The 15,718-nt window shown below is 41.3% G+C and overlaps 1 protein-coding gene across 1 annotated transcript in view; it reads right to left on the bottom strand.

The window, feature by feature from the left end:
- PPM1E (protein phosphatase, Mg2+/Mn2+ dependent 1E) overlaps window positions 1–13,357 on the bottom strand; it is a 266,871-nt gene extending 253,514 nt beyond the window's left edge. Inside the window, exon 1 of the mRNA XM_017539718.2 lies at window positions 12,694–13,357. Within this exon, the coding sequence (XP_017395207.1) occupies window positions 12,694–13,181 (488 nt within the window). The 5' untranslated portion in view covers window positions 13,182–13,357. The remainder of the gene's footprint in view (window positions 1–12,693) is intronic.
- Between the last annotated feature and the right edge of the window lie 2,361 nt (window positions 13,358–15,718).

Raw genomic sequence — 15,718 nt, 5'->3', positions numbered from 1 at the left:
AAAAAAAAAAAAAAGAAATGTTATATTTCCTCAATTATTTTAAACATGAATTTAAAATTGTTAGATATGTGTTACAGAATTAAAGTTTTTGTTGTTATAATTGCTGTTTTTTTGAAAAATAGCAAATCTAAACCTAAGCTGTTTATTATGGGAGCCACTAGCCCCATATAATTATTAAGTATTTGAAATGTGATACTCCAAATTAGGATGTACTTATAAGTGTAAAGTACACACAAGATTTAAAAAACTTGGTATAAAAACATAAAATATTTCATTAATAACATTTTAATATGGGTTACATGTTGAAATAGTAGTATTTGGATATATTGAGTTAAAATTTTTTTTTTTTTTAAAGGGTGTTTCACCATGTTGGTCAGGCTGGTCTTAAACTCCTGACCTCAGGTGATCTGCCCGCCTTGGCCTCCAAAGTGCTTGGATTACAGGCGTGAGCCACCACGCCCGGCAAAATGCGTTTTTAAAACTAAATTCACCTGTTTCTTTTTAATTTTAAAAAGGTGGTTAATAGAAAGTTTTAAACTATATGTGGCTCATATTACATTCCTATTGAACAGAGCTGGTTTAGACTTTTAGGCAGTTTCTCCTCTTCTAAAATGCTCTAAATCAAGATCCTATTCAGCTATAAGCATTCTTTCCTACATAGTTCAGTAGCAATAATGGCACACACCTGTGTTAAAATAGAAGCTTCATGGTATGGCAGTTCAAATACTAGCAAGAACGTAGAGAAACAAAAATTTTCATACAGCACTGCTGGACAAAACAATCTGGCAATACCTAATACATTTTAAATGTACTTAATATCAATATGACATTTCAACTTCTAGAAACATACCCGAGAAACCTATGAACATATGAGCAAAGAGACACGTCCAAGCTAGCATTATCTGTAGGGCAGAGGCCACCAGCTATCAAGATTTTGTACCCTTTTTCCATAGTGCAGAGATGTTTCTTGGAATTAACTGCCAAGCCAGCAATTCATTTTCTAGCCCCCTTTTTTAGGAAATGTAGGTCTCAGGTGGTGTCATATGACTTAAATTCTAGCCAATGGAAAATGAACAGAAATGATATATGCCACTTCTAAGGACTGGCCCTTAAAAACCTCCAGAGAGATCCAAGATGGCCGACTAGCAGCAGCTCAGGATCGCAGCTCCCAGTGAAGGTGCAGGGAGTGAGTGGATGCCAGACTTCCAGATGAATTTTTGTTGCCTACGGACCAGCAGAGGAGCCCCACGGGTCTCCAGCGTGACTCTTTTGGCTGGTGCGGCTGTTTTGCCGGCATCCTGGCGCAGTGGTTCTCAGTGCAGAGTATAGGGGACTGGGTGCCCTTTTGGTTGGCGTTTGGCGCTCCGAGAAGGCAGAGTTGCCCATTCAGCTGATTGCAAAGGGGACTGAAGCTGGGAGCCAGACAGGGAGATTCCCGGGCAGAGAAGCACCACGAATCTCAGTGCGGCTGTTTCAGCCAGCATGGCCATAGCACGGGAAATTGCATAGATCCCAGCGCCTTTTCGGCAGGTGACTGGGGCACCTGGGAGAGAACTGACCGTTCAATTAGGAAAAGAAAAAAAAGGGGGCTCTGAGTCGGGGAGCCAGGTGATCGGGCTAGACTGGTCCCACCCCCACAGAAAAACAGCAATTGGAAACGCTGACAGTTGAGAGTTTCACAGCAAGCACAGCTGAACCCGGGAAGGTCCAGCTCTGTGGGGAGGGGCGTCTGCCGAAGGAAAACAAAGAAACAGAAATAACATCATCACCAACAAGCTGGACATCCACTCAGTGACCCAATCTGAAAGTCAGCAATTACAAAGACGACAGGTGGATAAACCCACAAAGATGGGAAGAAACCAGCGCAAAAAGGCTGAAAACATCTGAAACCAGAATGCCTCTCCTTCTTCAGGGGATTGCAACTCATCATCAGCAAGGGAACAAGGCCTGATGGAGAATGTGTGATGAACTGTCAGAATCAGGTTTCAGAAGGTGGATAATAAGAAACTTCTGTGAGCTAAAAGAACACATTCTAACCCAATGCAAAGAAACTAAGAACCTTGAAAAAAGGTTTGATGAAATGCTAATGAGAATAGACAATTTAGAGGAATGTAAGTGAATTAATAGAGCTGAAAAGCACAATAGGAGAACTTCGTGAAGTATGCACAAGTTTTAACAGTCGAATTGATCAAGCAGAAGAAAGGATATCAGAGGTCTAAGACCAACTAAATGAAATAAAACTAGAAGACAAGATTAGAGAAAAAAGGGTAAAAAGGAATGAGCAAAGTCTCCAAGAAATATGGGACTATGTGAAAAGACCTAATTTATGTTTGATAGGTGTACCTGAATGTGATGAAGAGAATGAATCCAAGTTGGAAAATATTCTTCAGGATATTATTCAGGAAAACTTTCCCAATCTAGCAAGGCAGGACAATATTCAACTCCAGGTAATACAGAGAACACCACAAAGATATTCCTCAGGAAGAGGAACCCCAAGGCGCATAATTGTCAGATTCACCAGGGTTGAAATGAAGGAGAAAATGCTAAGGGCAGCCAGAGAGAAGGGTCAGGTTACCCACAAAGGGAAGCCTATCAGACTCACAGCAGATCTCTCAGCAGAAACCCTACAAGCCAGAACAGAGTGAGGGCCAATAATCAACATCCTTAAAGAAAAGAAATTTCAACCCAGAATCTCCTATCCAGCCAAACTAAGCTTCATAAGTGAAGGAAAAATAAAATCTTTTGTGAACAAGCAAGTACTCAGAGATTTCATCACCACCAGGCCTGCTTTCAAGAGCTTCTGAAAGAAGCACTACACATAGAAAGGAACAACCAGTATCAGCCATTCCAAAAATATACCAAAAGGTAAAGAGCATCAATATAATGAAGAATCTACATCAACTAATAGGCAAAACAGACAGCTAGCATCAAATGGCAGTATTAAACTCACATATATTATTATTAATCCTAAATTTAAATCAACTAAATGCCCCAATCAAAAGACACAGGCAAATTGGATAAAAAGCCAAAACCCATTGGTATGCTGCATCCAGACCCAACTCATATGCAAGGATACACAAAGACTCAAAAGAAAGGGATGGAGGAAGATTTACCACCCAAATGGAGAGCAAAAAAATAAAATAAAATAAAAAGCAGGAGTTGCAATTCTCGCCTCAGATAAAATAGACTTTAAAGCAACAAAGATCAAAAGAGGCAAAGAAGGACATTACATAATGGTAAAAGGATCAATGCAACAAGAAGAGCTAACGATCCTAAATATATACGCACCCAATACAGGAGCACCCAGGTACATAAGGCAAGTTCTTAATGACTTATAAAGAGACTTAGACTCCCACACAACAATAGTGGGAGAATTTAACATCACATTGTCAATATTAGATCAAAGAGACAGAAAATTAACAAGGATATCCAGGACTTGAACTCAGATCCGGAACAAGTAAACTTAATAAACATTTATAGAACTCTCCACCCCAAATACATAAAACATACATTCTTATCAGTACCACATCACACCTACTCTAAAAGTGATTACATAATTGGAAGTAAATCACTCCTCAGTAATTCCATAGCATTTCACAGGTTTAAATGAAATATTGGTTGGCTGCTTGTTTTTTTCCTCCCTTATTCCTTTCTGTCTCCATTGTTAAGCACAATTATTGGCATAAAAGAGGTTTTCAATACCCGTTTTTAGACTGCATTCTAGCCTGGGCAATAAAGCAAGACTACTGTTCTCTCTCTCTCTCTTTCTCTTTCTTTTTCTCTTTCATTCTTTTTGCTTTTTTTCTATTTTTTCAAAAAAACAAAACAAAACAAAACAAAAAAAAAACACCTCCAAACACCATTCTCCACTTTCTTATGTTTACTGGATAGATGTTGATGCCTAGAGCAACCTTGGAAACCACAGGTTAAAAATGACAGAGTCTCTATCAACTTGGGTTCCTTAATGACTTCATAGAACACAGCTCCTCCTTCTCTACAGACAGAACTCTATATGAGCAAGAAATAAACTAACATTATGTTAAGCCTTTGAGATTATGGTATGTATCTATTAGAACAGTATTAATATATGTGAAAAATTAGAAACAACCAACATGTCCATCAATAGAAGATTGGATAAATCATAGTATAATCATACTATATAATGATAAATAGTAGCTACAATGAAGGAACTAGATCTACAAGTATCAACATGAATTTTTTAAAAAAGTTTAACCTCAAAATAGCTAGTTACCAAAACAAACTTTTTAAACATGTATGTTGACTATACAAATTCATATGTAGTAAAAGCATAAAAACAGACCAGAAGGATACATTCCCAGAATTCTCAGATTACCTCTGAGAAGAAACTAAAGGGAACAGGGTTTACAACAAAGTCTCTAATTTCATATGAAATATCTTATTTCCTTATAAAAAATATAATTATGAAAATCTGTTGAAAGTAGATGTTTTATTATTCTGTTTTAAAATGTTTAAGTTATTCATAACACAACCAATCTTTTTCTTACATAAAACCTGCTTGGAGGGTAAATTAGTATAACCTTGCAAGAGGACATTTTTAAACTATGCATCAAAAGTCTTAAATGCCCTTTGTTTTTATATTTTTGTTTTACACCTTTTGTTGTTTTTAGAATGGGGTCTCACTCTGTCACCCAGGCTGAACTGCAGTAGCATGATTATTACTGCAGCCTCAAACTCCTGGGCTCAAGCGATCCTCCCACCTTGGCCTCCAAAAGTGCTGGGATTATAAGCATGTGACCCACTGCATCAAACCCTTTAAATACTTTTTAACATAGTAATCCCAACACTAGAAATATATCCTAAGGAAATCAGAGACTTATTCAAAAGAGGATCACAATATTCTCAGAATAACCAAAAACTGGTAACACTTAAAATGTCCAGTAGAATTATAATTAAATTACTGAACACTTATTTAAAAATTGCAAAGAATGTAATGGGAGGTGAGGTGAGATATACAGGGTATAGATGAACTAAGACTGATAGCTGCTGAGCTGGATGATGACTACCATATTCTATTTTTTATATACTTTAAATTTTCTACAATAAAAAGTTTGGTAACATGAGAATATTAAAATTTATGCCAGCCTGGCCAATATGGCAAAATGCAATCTCTAATAAAAATACAAAAATTAGCCAGCATGGCGGTACATGCCTGTAATCCCCAGTACTCAGGACGCTGAGGCATGAGAACCGCTTGAACCCAAGAGGCGGAGGGAGCTGAGATGCCGCCACTGCATTCCAGCCTGGGTGACAGAGTGAGACTCCGTCTAAAAAAAAAAAAAAAAAAAAAAAAAATTACGTTTCTTAAAAGGTTAAAATAATTATCTTCATTTAAAACCTCTTAGCTCATTCACTGCATAAGCAAGTATTTACTGCATGTTATACATGTGTCTGGCATTGTAGAACTTGAAACATAGTGACAAACAAGTCACTAGTAATGTAATGAAACTGCCTTCAAACATTTGTTCATCACCCTGTCAAAAAATTTAAGCACTTTTCTGACTTTTCTTAAAAAAAAAATATAAGCCTCATAAACCCCAGTGTATGTAGACTTATTATATATAATATATAGACACACACATCCCATTCTAATAATATTCTTGTATTTATTTCTTACTCACATTTAACATAATCTACTTGATAATTCCATTTTTGCTGATTTCTCATCAAATATGATTACATCATCTTTTAAAAAATCTAATGTAAGGGTCAGGCGAGGTGGCTCACGTCTGTAATCCTAGCAGTTGGGAGGCCGAGGCGGGTGGATCATGAGGTCAAGAAATCAAGACCGTCCTGGCCAACATGGTAAAACATGGGTTTTTTACCTAAACTAAACCCTATTCCCTTTAATTTCTTTTCAGAAGTAATCTGAGAATTCTGGGAATGTATCCCTCTACTAAAAATACAATAATTAGCTGGGCATGGTGGTGTGCATCTATAGTCCCAGCTTCGGAGGCTGAGGCAGGATAATCACTTGAACCCAGGAGGTGAAGGTTGCACTGAGCCAAGATTGTGCCACTGCACTCCGGCCTGGTGACAGAGCAAGACTCCGCCTCAAAAACAACAACAACAAAAAAAAAATCTAATGTAACTAAGGGTGGGAGAACTATAAGCTCTTAACTTTTATTGTTTCTTACACTTGCACTATCAATATTATGTTTAACCCATGATTCTGTCACAGAATTTTTTTTTTTGAAACAAAGTTTCTATAATAAAAGGTGAAAAAATAAATAAAGAGTAAGAAAGAAACAAGGTCTCCTTCTGTTACTCAGGCTGGAGGGCAGTGACATGATCACAGTTCACTGCAACCTCAACCTCCTGGGCTCAAGCAGTCCTCCCATCAGCCTCCTGAGTAGCTGAGACTCCAGGCATGTGCTTGTATACCCAGCTAAGTTTTATATTTTTTTGTAGAGATGGGGTTTTGCCATGTTGCCCAGGCTGGTCTCAAACTCCAAGATTCAAGCAATCTGCCCGCCTCAGCCTCCCAAAATGCTGGGATTACAGGCATGAGCCACCAAGCCTGGTCATCTTCATAGGAACTTTTAAAGCCAATTTTCCATTTCATGAAGGTTAATTTTGTTAACACCACCAAATATAATCCATAAATCCATTTACTCAGGCACAGATAAATCATAATAGTTTGTAACGGCCTAAAAATTAGAAAAAGGATGCCACTGTCAACCCCTATAAGCTGTGAAATTTGCACTCCCTCAGAATACCTCATTTACCACGCTTCACACGAAATCAGCTGTCACAGAGAACAAGTTGCCAATCTCAGTATGTCAAATATTAATGGCACTCAATTTCATATGTTATATACAAATAAATAGATTCTAATGTTTTCTTCCTTTGCCCCAATGAAGTATCTTAGGTGCAATTCAATGCGGATACCTATGGTCTAGTGACAGAGATATAAATATTTGTTAACAAAAAAATAATAAACAAGTACTTACAAGAGGAATAGTACCGAGTATTATGGAGGGGAACATAGAAGGGACCCCTAACTCATTTTTTTTTGTGTGTGTGTGTGTGGTTTTTTTTGTTTTGTTTTGTTTTGAGATGAAGTTTCACTCTTGTTGCCCAGGCTGGAGTGTAATGGCGTGACCTTGGCTCACCGCAACCTCTGCCTCATGGGCTCAAGCGATTCTCCTGCCTCAGCCTCAAGTAGCTAGGATGACAGGCATACGCCACCATGCCCAGCTAATTTTGTATTTTTAGTAGAGACAGGGTTTCTCCATGTTGCCCAGGCTGGTCTCAAACTCCAAGATTCAAGCAATCTGCCCGCCTCAGCCTCCCAAAATTCTGGGATTACAGGTGTGAGCTACGGTGCACATCTAGGAACCCCTATCTCATTACAATGAGTGTGAGGATGGTAAGCAAAGATTTCCTAAAGGAAATGGCATTAAACAGAGACCTAAAAAATGGGTAAGATATTGGATTGTGTTGGGAGTGGGTATTGGGGGAGCACAGTATTCCAAGCAGAGGCAATAATTACTATGTGCAAAGGTGCAGAGGCAAAAGCGAACACAATACATTCAAACAAATACATTAGTTTAATATAGCTCAAATGTAGTTTCTGGAGGGGTAGAGTTGGGATGAAGTGGGTGGATATTGATTCCAGAGATAAGATTAACGAAGTAAGATTATAAGCCCTTACCTTTGGATTTTATCTAGAAGGCAAAGGAGAGATCGGTGACAGATATGTAGTAAAAAATTTAACCTTGTCCAAAGAGAGGTCCAGATGTTGCCCCCAGCTCCTGGGAGATAGCCTCTAAACACCTGGAATAATATGAGTATTCTTACTATTCATGAGCCACATAGTATCAGCCTGACCTCTGGAGAGGGTAGACTGGAAACTGAATTCAACCATACAAACAATCAATAAATCTCAATAAAAACTCTGCTGAGGTAAGAGGATCATTTGAGCCAGGAGTTTGAATTCAGCCTAGGCAATATAGTGAGACCCTATCTCTTTAAAACACAAAACAAAACACAAACTCTAGACACACCAAGGCTAGGGTGAACTTCTTCTTGGGTGGGCAATACTCTGTGTATATTTCCATACATCCATACATTCATGCTGGGACAGTATGGAAGGTATGTTCCCAGAGAACAACGGAAGCTTCATAACTGCAACTCTCTTGGACTACACCCTAGGCATCTCTCTTCCTTTGACTGGTTCTAATTTGTAGCTTGTCCTTGTAAGGAACTGTATCCCTAAGCATAATGGCTTTCAATGAGAAGAGTTTTTCTAGTGCATTACTGAATTTGAGGGTAGTTTGGGGAAACCCCCAAACTTGCAGTTGATGTCAGAAGTGAGGATGGTTTTGTGTAGCCTCTTTATTTGAAATCTGTAGTTGCACCCTAACCCCTTACAATAGGATTAGAAGTCTTGGGCAGACTTTGCAGTGTGGAAGACTGTACCCTTAACCTTACACTTTGACTAACTCTGGGTAAAGGGAAAAAATGTTTAAGCAGTGTGACAATTAAACAATTTGGCTACACTGGAGAAAATATATTGAAGAAGGGTAAGACTGGCAAAAGATGACAATGACAGTGGCAATGGAGAAAGACATATTTAAGAGATATTTACAAGGTAGAATTAACAAGATTTGACTAAATGTAACAGGTGAAAAGAAGTCAGGGATGGACCCACCAGAAAGAGTATCAGGTTTTGGTTTTGTTTGTTTTGGGGACGGTAAAGAGGGTTGGAGGACTGAATTCTATTTTAGACAGTTTGAGGAAATTCTGACATAGGTAAAGCTGTTCTAGCAGTCAAAGCAAGGATGGAGATAGAGTTGGGAGTCTTTAGCATAACTACAGTAACTGAAGTCACATGAGACATTGATATTGACTAGGGACAAATAAGTCAAACAAGAGAAGGTCAAGGACAGAACACCAATATTAAAGGGGTAGGCAGAATATTAAAAGCTCACAGAGAAGAAGTGGGATAGCCTGAGAGACAGGAAAAAAACCTGGAAAGCATGATTAACAATGAATGGTATTTTTCCTCTTTTTGCTTATGTGAATGTTCTCCACTTCTTTATTTAATAAATGTGAACATTTATTATTTTTGAATAAGAAAAAATGTGCAATTTAAAAATAGATATTATAAAACTTGCACTTATATAGTTTCCATTTATATATTTGTAAATTAAAGTTTATGATTTTCTGACCTAATCCAAAGTCATTAATGATTCACACAATTCAATATAACTGAATTATTAGTGTCTATAACCAGCGATTTTCTTTTCCAAGCCATTTTTAAAGTGTCCACCCTCATTATTACTGCAAGCCATCTGGAACTACTTAACTTTGCCAGACTCTTGGGATATTGGTCTCCCCTTGGGAAGTCCAACCCAGACTAAATGAGTAACTGTTCTGAAAATAAGATGACAATATAGCTCTAATTACAACTTCATCTTTGTCTGACAGTCTCTTGGTTAAAAAATGGAAAGAAAAAAGACAGACGAGAATATTTGTTTCTTCTGGAATAAAAAAATATTTGTATCTCTAGTATTGAGAAATTAAACACAAAATCTCTATTAGTATAGAGAAATTAAATACAAAATACTGACCCATATAAACTACACAGATAGCCTTATATTCACATCTCCTGTAAGATCAGTTATACACTTATTTACAAATTATCTCAAAGTTATAAAATCTCTCACCTCCACCTTTTCAAAGGACAGTCTCTCCTTAACCTCAGAAATTCTCAGATTGTCACTGAAATTAATCTCTTGGGGATTTAAATTTAGAGAAGGGAGTAAAACATAGGTAATTTTTTTTTTTTTTTTTTTTTTTTTAAAAAAAATTTTACTTTTTTTTTTTTTTTTTTTTTTTTTTTTTTTTTTTTTGAGACAAAGTCTCACTGTCACCTAGGTTGGAGTACAGTGGCTCACTGCAGCTTCAATGTCCTGCGCTCAGGCAAGCCTCCCATCTTAGCCTCCCAAGTAGCTGGGACTACAGGTACGTGGCACCATGCCCAGCTAAATATGTTTTTATTTTTTATTTTATTTTGGTGGGGGAGTAGACGGTGGGAGAGCAAGGTCTTGTTCTGTCACCCAGGCTGGAATGCACAACAGCACGATCTTGGCTCACTGCAGCCTCTGCCTCCCAGGTTCCAGTGATCCTAGTGCCTCAGCCTCCTGGGTAGCTGGGATTACAGACATGCACCACCATGCCCGGCCAATTTTTGTGTTTTCAGTAGAGATGGGGTTTAGCCATATTGGCCAGGCTGGTCTCGAATAGGGTTATCTGCCTACCTTGGCCTCCAGGCCAAAAACTTTTTTTTTTTTTTTTTAACCTTAAGTTAATGACCTTAAAGATCCTTTACATAAACAAGCCAGCTATTTTACATCTGAATAAAAACACATTAACAGCTTCTATACAAAACACAATATAAATGATGAAATCTCTGATTTAAGGTGAAACATTTTGTAACTTTAGTTTTGCTAGTTTTATTTCAAATCTAAATTTCTGTTCTCAAGTAGATGGCCGTTTTATCATTTCAGTTTTTTCTAGTTTATACCTGTATCAAAATTAATCTTGCTTCCCCCTTCTTTTTTAATTTTTTTGAGACAGCCTTGCTCTGTCACCCAGGCTGGAGTGCAGTAGCGCAATCTCAGCTCAATGCAACCTGCACCTCCCGGGTTCAAGTGATTCTCCTGCCTCAACCTCCTGAATAGCTGGGATTACAGGCCCGAGCCACCACGCCCAAGCTAATTTTTGTATTTTTAGTAGAGTAGGGGTTTCACCATGTTGGTCAGGCTGATCTCCAACCCCTGACCTCATGGTCCTCCCACCTTGGCCTCCCAAAGTGCTGGGATTACAGGTGTGAGCCACCGCGCCTGGCCATGTCCCTCTTCTATATTAAAAAATCACACATCTTCCTGCCATCATCTGTGTGTGTGTGTTTTGCTTTTTTCTGCCGTCATCTTTAAATAGGTTTCATGAAAAAAAGAAAAAAAAAAAAGACCTTCTTACATGGCAAATGTTCAGGGTTGTACTAAACTAATGACCTTATTTGGACATTCTCTGAAGTTTGAATTCTGCAAACTTCATAAGAATTAGCTAGTCTGCTGCTGAGATAAATTCCTTCACTTTAATAAACATTTCCATTTTATTTTAAGCAGGAAGTTTTATCTTTAATTCATGCAAAAAATGACATCTCATAAGCCCTTTTCTATGATAGTTTACAAAGACTAGAAAGAAATACTCTAAATGTTAATACTGTTTATCTCTGGATGGTGTGGTATTACAGGCCATTTTATTTTTTACGTTGCTCAAAGAGCATTATTACCTTGATAATTGAAGGTAATAATGTAATCGAACAGTATTTTTAAAATTTTAGATAGCTCACAGTATAAGACATCAACACAGTCCACTTCCATAGAAGATTTGTTAAATGATTTTCCTCTATTGACAAACTGCTGCTTTAACAGAATAATTTAATCAAGTGTCTGTTAGCTTGGATGAAGACAAAACAAGTTTATTTTCCAGGCCCTTCTTTTATTTAGGCTTTTGAGAAAATCTCAAAAGTGAGTGTGAACTTAATTACAGTGCATCTTGCAGTAGTAAACTTTTTGGGTGGCCAGAGTAACACCTTTCATTACAACTATCAGCTGAATGGCATAAGATGAACTAGGTTTACCAGTGTTTTCAGAGACTTACTAGTATTCTCCTCTGTCATTATTTCGGAACAATTCCGTTAAGAAACGCAATTGTAAACCGTTTCTATTTCAGGCCTATAAAAACCAGAAGTGGGATGAAAGGCAAAGCCTTGACCTTTCTATTTTAGACTTTCATCTGTGTAGCTAAGCCATCTGCTTTCTCCCCACTCCACCCCATCTACTTAATGGACTGAAAATACTGCACCTAATTGCAATTTTATCAAAACAAGCTGACTTTTCCACTTTAATGAATTATGTATGCTCTTTCACCTGAAGGTTCGCTTGAGAAATTTTGCTTACCCTTCCCTCTGTCCTGCCCACCTCCCTCAATTACGAAATGTCAATTGTTTAAACTGAGACTAGGCTCCCGTGTATGAAAAAATCTAGAAAGCTCTTCACTTTCAACATTGAGCACCTGACGGAAAATCTACTCCAGTCTATCATCTGGATATGGGGCCGGTATAATCATCATTGTTACAGTTACGCAGGAGGCACCTCGCAGCTCAGCCTAGAAAGGAGTCGCGTCTCTCCGCCGCCAAACAACAAGGCACTCAGCCCGGGAAAAGACAGACCCGGCTGGGAGGAAACCTCCGGGAGGAAGAAGGGAACTGGGAAGAAGAGGGAGCTCAAGCCTGGGAGGAAGGACCTTTCTAGGCAGGAAGGGAAGGGTGCGTGAAGTGGAGCTAGAAGGTGGGGACCAAGGTAAAGGGGGATGAGGAGCCCGGGCCCGGCAGGAGGGCGCGGGGGCCCAGGAGAGCGGTTCCAAGGCCGGGCAGGAGGCGCGGGGGCCGAGGCGGGCGTGGGCCGCTCTCAGCCGACCGTCCGGGTCCGAGCAGCGGGGGCGCGTTCAGAGGCGGCAGGCGCGGGCGCGGGGGGACAGGAGCAGAAAGAGAGCAGTTTGAGGGGCCGAGGGAGCCGCGTCCGAGGCCGGCGCTGCGGGAACCGCGGACCCACCCCCAGCCGAGCCCAGCTACTTAACTATTTGTAGAGCTGCTGCAGGCACAGGTCCAGGCTTTCGCCCTCCACCTCCTCGCGGGTGATACGCTCTGACAGCGGCCGCGGGAGCGGGGGCAACGGCGGCAGCTGGGGCTGCGGCGGTGGCGGCGGCGGTACGGCCGAGTGCTCCGGGGCTGCCGCCGCAGTCGCCTCCTCCTCGCCCTCAACGACGGACACCGCCTCCTCTTCCACTGCCTCCTCCTCGGGCTCGGGGTCTTGCTCCTGGTCCTCCTGCTCCGTCGCGGCTACCGTGGCCGCCTCCTCCCCGGGTTCCTCTACGGAAGCCTCGGCCGCCTCAGCTTCTACCAGTTCAGGTTCGGGCTCGGGCTCTGACTCGGGTTCGGGTTCGGGTTCGGGTTCGGGTTCGGGTTCCGGCTCCGGCTCACCGCCGCCGCACGGTCCGCGAAACTCGCCCAGGAATAGCTCCAGGAAGCGCCGGTAAGTTTTCTCCTCAGGGATGCAGCCGGCCATCGCTGCTCATGCCCCGGGGGCCGACCGGGAAAGCGGCTAGGGGAAGCCCAGGAAGGATATGAGGCTGCTTTTGAGCCTCGGGCTCCCGCAAGGGCGGTTAACGGCCGCACCAGCACGAGCAATCAGCACTAGGTTGCCTGGAGAGGGCTCCCGCAGGCGTGCGCGCCGCCGAGCGCGGACGTGCGCGGCCCAGGGGCGGAGCGCGCCGTCCCTCTCGGATCTGGAGGGAAAGTTGGTGGCGGGTGCGCGCAGGGTCCAGAGGCGGCCCACCCTCTATTCCTACCGAGAGCTCAGCCCACGCTGCCTAGAGACTGTCGCCATGGCAACCGGTTCTAATTAAGCATTGCAGGGTCCCTCCCGTCGAGTCCGCGAAGTCGAAAGGACACTCGACTCGCCCGCTCTCCAATTCTGAATGTCTTTATTGGATGGATACCCTAGCCTCACGTGGTTAGAAATCAGCTAAGACGTCTCCAACTCTAACTGTTGGTTCCCACTTGGGCTGCTTGGATCCTAATTGAATGTACTTCCGTTTCCTTATCTGTTCCTTGCCTTAGTGTATGTTTTGAAAGATACCACACTGTGAACACCTTTTGTTGCTGACAGTCTTTTGAATAAGTAGTTTTAGGGGACAGGGAACCTCAAATACCTACCAAGTGATAAGTTCCTTTGCATAGGTTCTCTCACTTGATTCTGTGAAGTGGTGTTATTCTCATTTCTTAAAAGAGAACTGAAAATTATTTGTTTCAAGGGCTCCAAAATTCCAGCCTTGGTGTTGGAGAACTCAGGTCGTTAGTCGCCAAAGCTTTCTGAAAATGCATTTTTCCGTAACTCTTCTCTATCTCTGGAGAATCAGCAGTGCAATGTGTCTATATAACACCTTATTTCTATTGGGCTTCGTAGTCTACTCATTAATTTCACCCCTTTAAATCGTTACCACAGTCCTTTGAGGTATAGGACAGTACCATCATGATTCCTTTTTTTTTTTTGAAACAATCTCACTCTTGTCATCCGGGCTGGAGTGCAGTGGTACGATCTCGGCTTACTGCAACCTCCACCTCCCAGGTTCAAGAGATTCTCCTGCATCAGCCTCTGAAGTAGCTGGGATTATAGGCGCCCACCACCACACCTGGCTAACTTTTGTATTTTTAGTAGAGGGGGGGGTTTCACCATGTTGGCCAGGCTGGTCTCAAACTCCTGACCTCAGGTGACCCGCCTGCCTCAGCCTCCCAAAGTGCTGGGATTACAGGCATGAGCCACAGCAACCTGCCAATGATTCCATTTTATAGGTGAGAAAACTGAGCCTTAAAGACATGGTGACTTTGCTTCAAGGTCACATGCAAGTGATGCAACAAGGACTCAATCCAGGTCTTTTCACTGGATTCACCCACTTCAATGGATTTTACCCATTAGTTTTCAGGAACCAAGACTCCCCTCTTTAGTCTCTGCATAATGCATATTATACTTTATCATATAATATGTATTTTTTTCTACATTTTGTTTACTCTTCTTCCCCATCTCCAAGTCTCTTTCTTTCTTTCTTGGGTTAGAATTGAAATGACTTCTAATTTTCTTACCAAACTGCACACAAACCTATTATTTTTAAGCCTTACTGAGGGAGTGGGAGAGAAAGAAGCTGTGTTGTTATACAGCTGTATAGATCATAGTGTCATTACTGCAAACTGCCATGTCCATGGCAACATATAATTGAGCAAAAACATAGTGATTCTTTCTGTACTTTGAAAAACATGTTCTCACAAATTATCCACCCCATCCTCCTCATTTATTTATTTAGAGACGGGGTTTCACTCTTGTTGCCCAGGCTGGAGTGCAATGGCACCATTTCGGCTCACCGCAACCTCCGCCTCCCGGGTTCAAGTGATTCTACTGCCTCAGCCTCCTGGGTAGCCGGGATTACATGCGCCTGGCTAATTTTGTGTTTTCTCTTTTTTTTTTTTTTTTCTTGAAACGGAGTCTCTATCTCCAGGCTGGAGTGCAGTGGTGGGATCTGGGCTCACTGCAACCTCCACCTCCCAGGTTCAAGCAATTCTCCTGCCTCAGCATCCCAAGTAGCTGGGATTATAAGCACACACCACCATGCCCAGCTAATTTTTGTATTTTTAGTAGAGACGGGGTTTCACCATTTTGGTCAGGCTGGTCTCAAACTACTGACCTTGTGATCCACCTGCCTCGGCCTCCCAAAGTGCTGGGATTACAGACGTGAGCCACCACACCCGGCTAATTCTGTATTTTCTGTAGAGACAGGGTTTCTCCATGTTGGTCAGGCTGGTCTTGAACTCCTGACCTCAGGTGATCTGCCTGCCTTGGCCTCCCAAAGCATTGGGATTACAAGTGTGAGCCACCGCATCAGCCACCATTTATTGTTTTTAGGTTTCAGTTGGATTTAGGGTCTGAAATATCGTTTCCAGTTATTAATGACAGAAGAGGGAGCCTCTCTGCCAACTGTTTTCATATAATACTGTACTCTAAATCCCTGACCTGATACTGTTATTTTAGGATTAAGTAGGTTGAGCTCACTA

The sequence above is a fragment of the Cebus imitator genome, unplaced genomic scaffold, assembly GCF_001604975.1.
Source record: "Cebus imitator isolate Cc_AM_T3 unplaced genomic scaffold, Cebus_imitator-1.0 Scaffold121, whole genome shotgun sequence".
Lineage (NCBI taxonomy): Eukaryota > Metazoa > Chordata > Mammalia > Primates > Cebidae > Cebus > Cebus imitator.
Note: the sequence above shows the minus strand (reverse complement) of the source record. Positions and strands in the feature narration are given on the sequence as shown.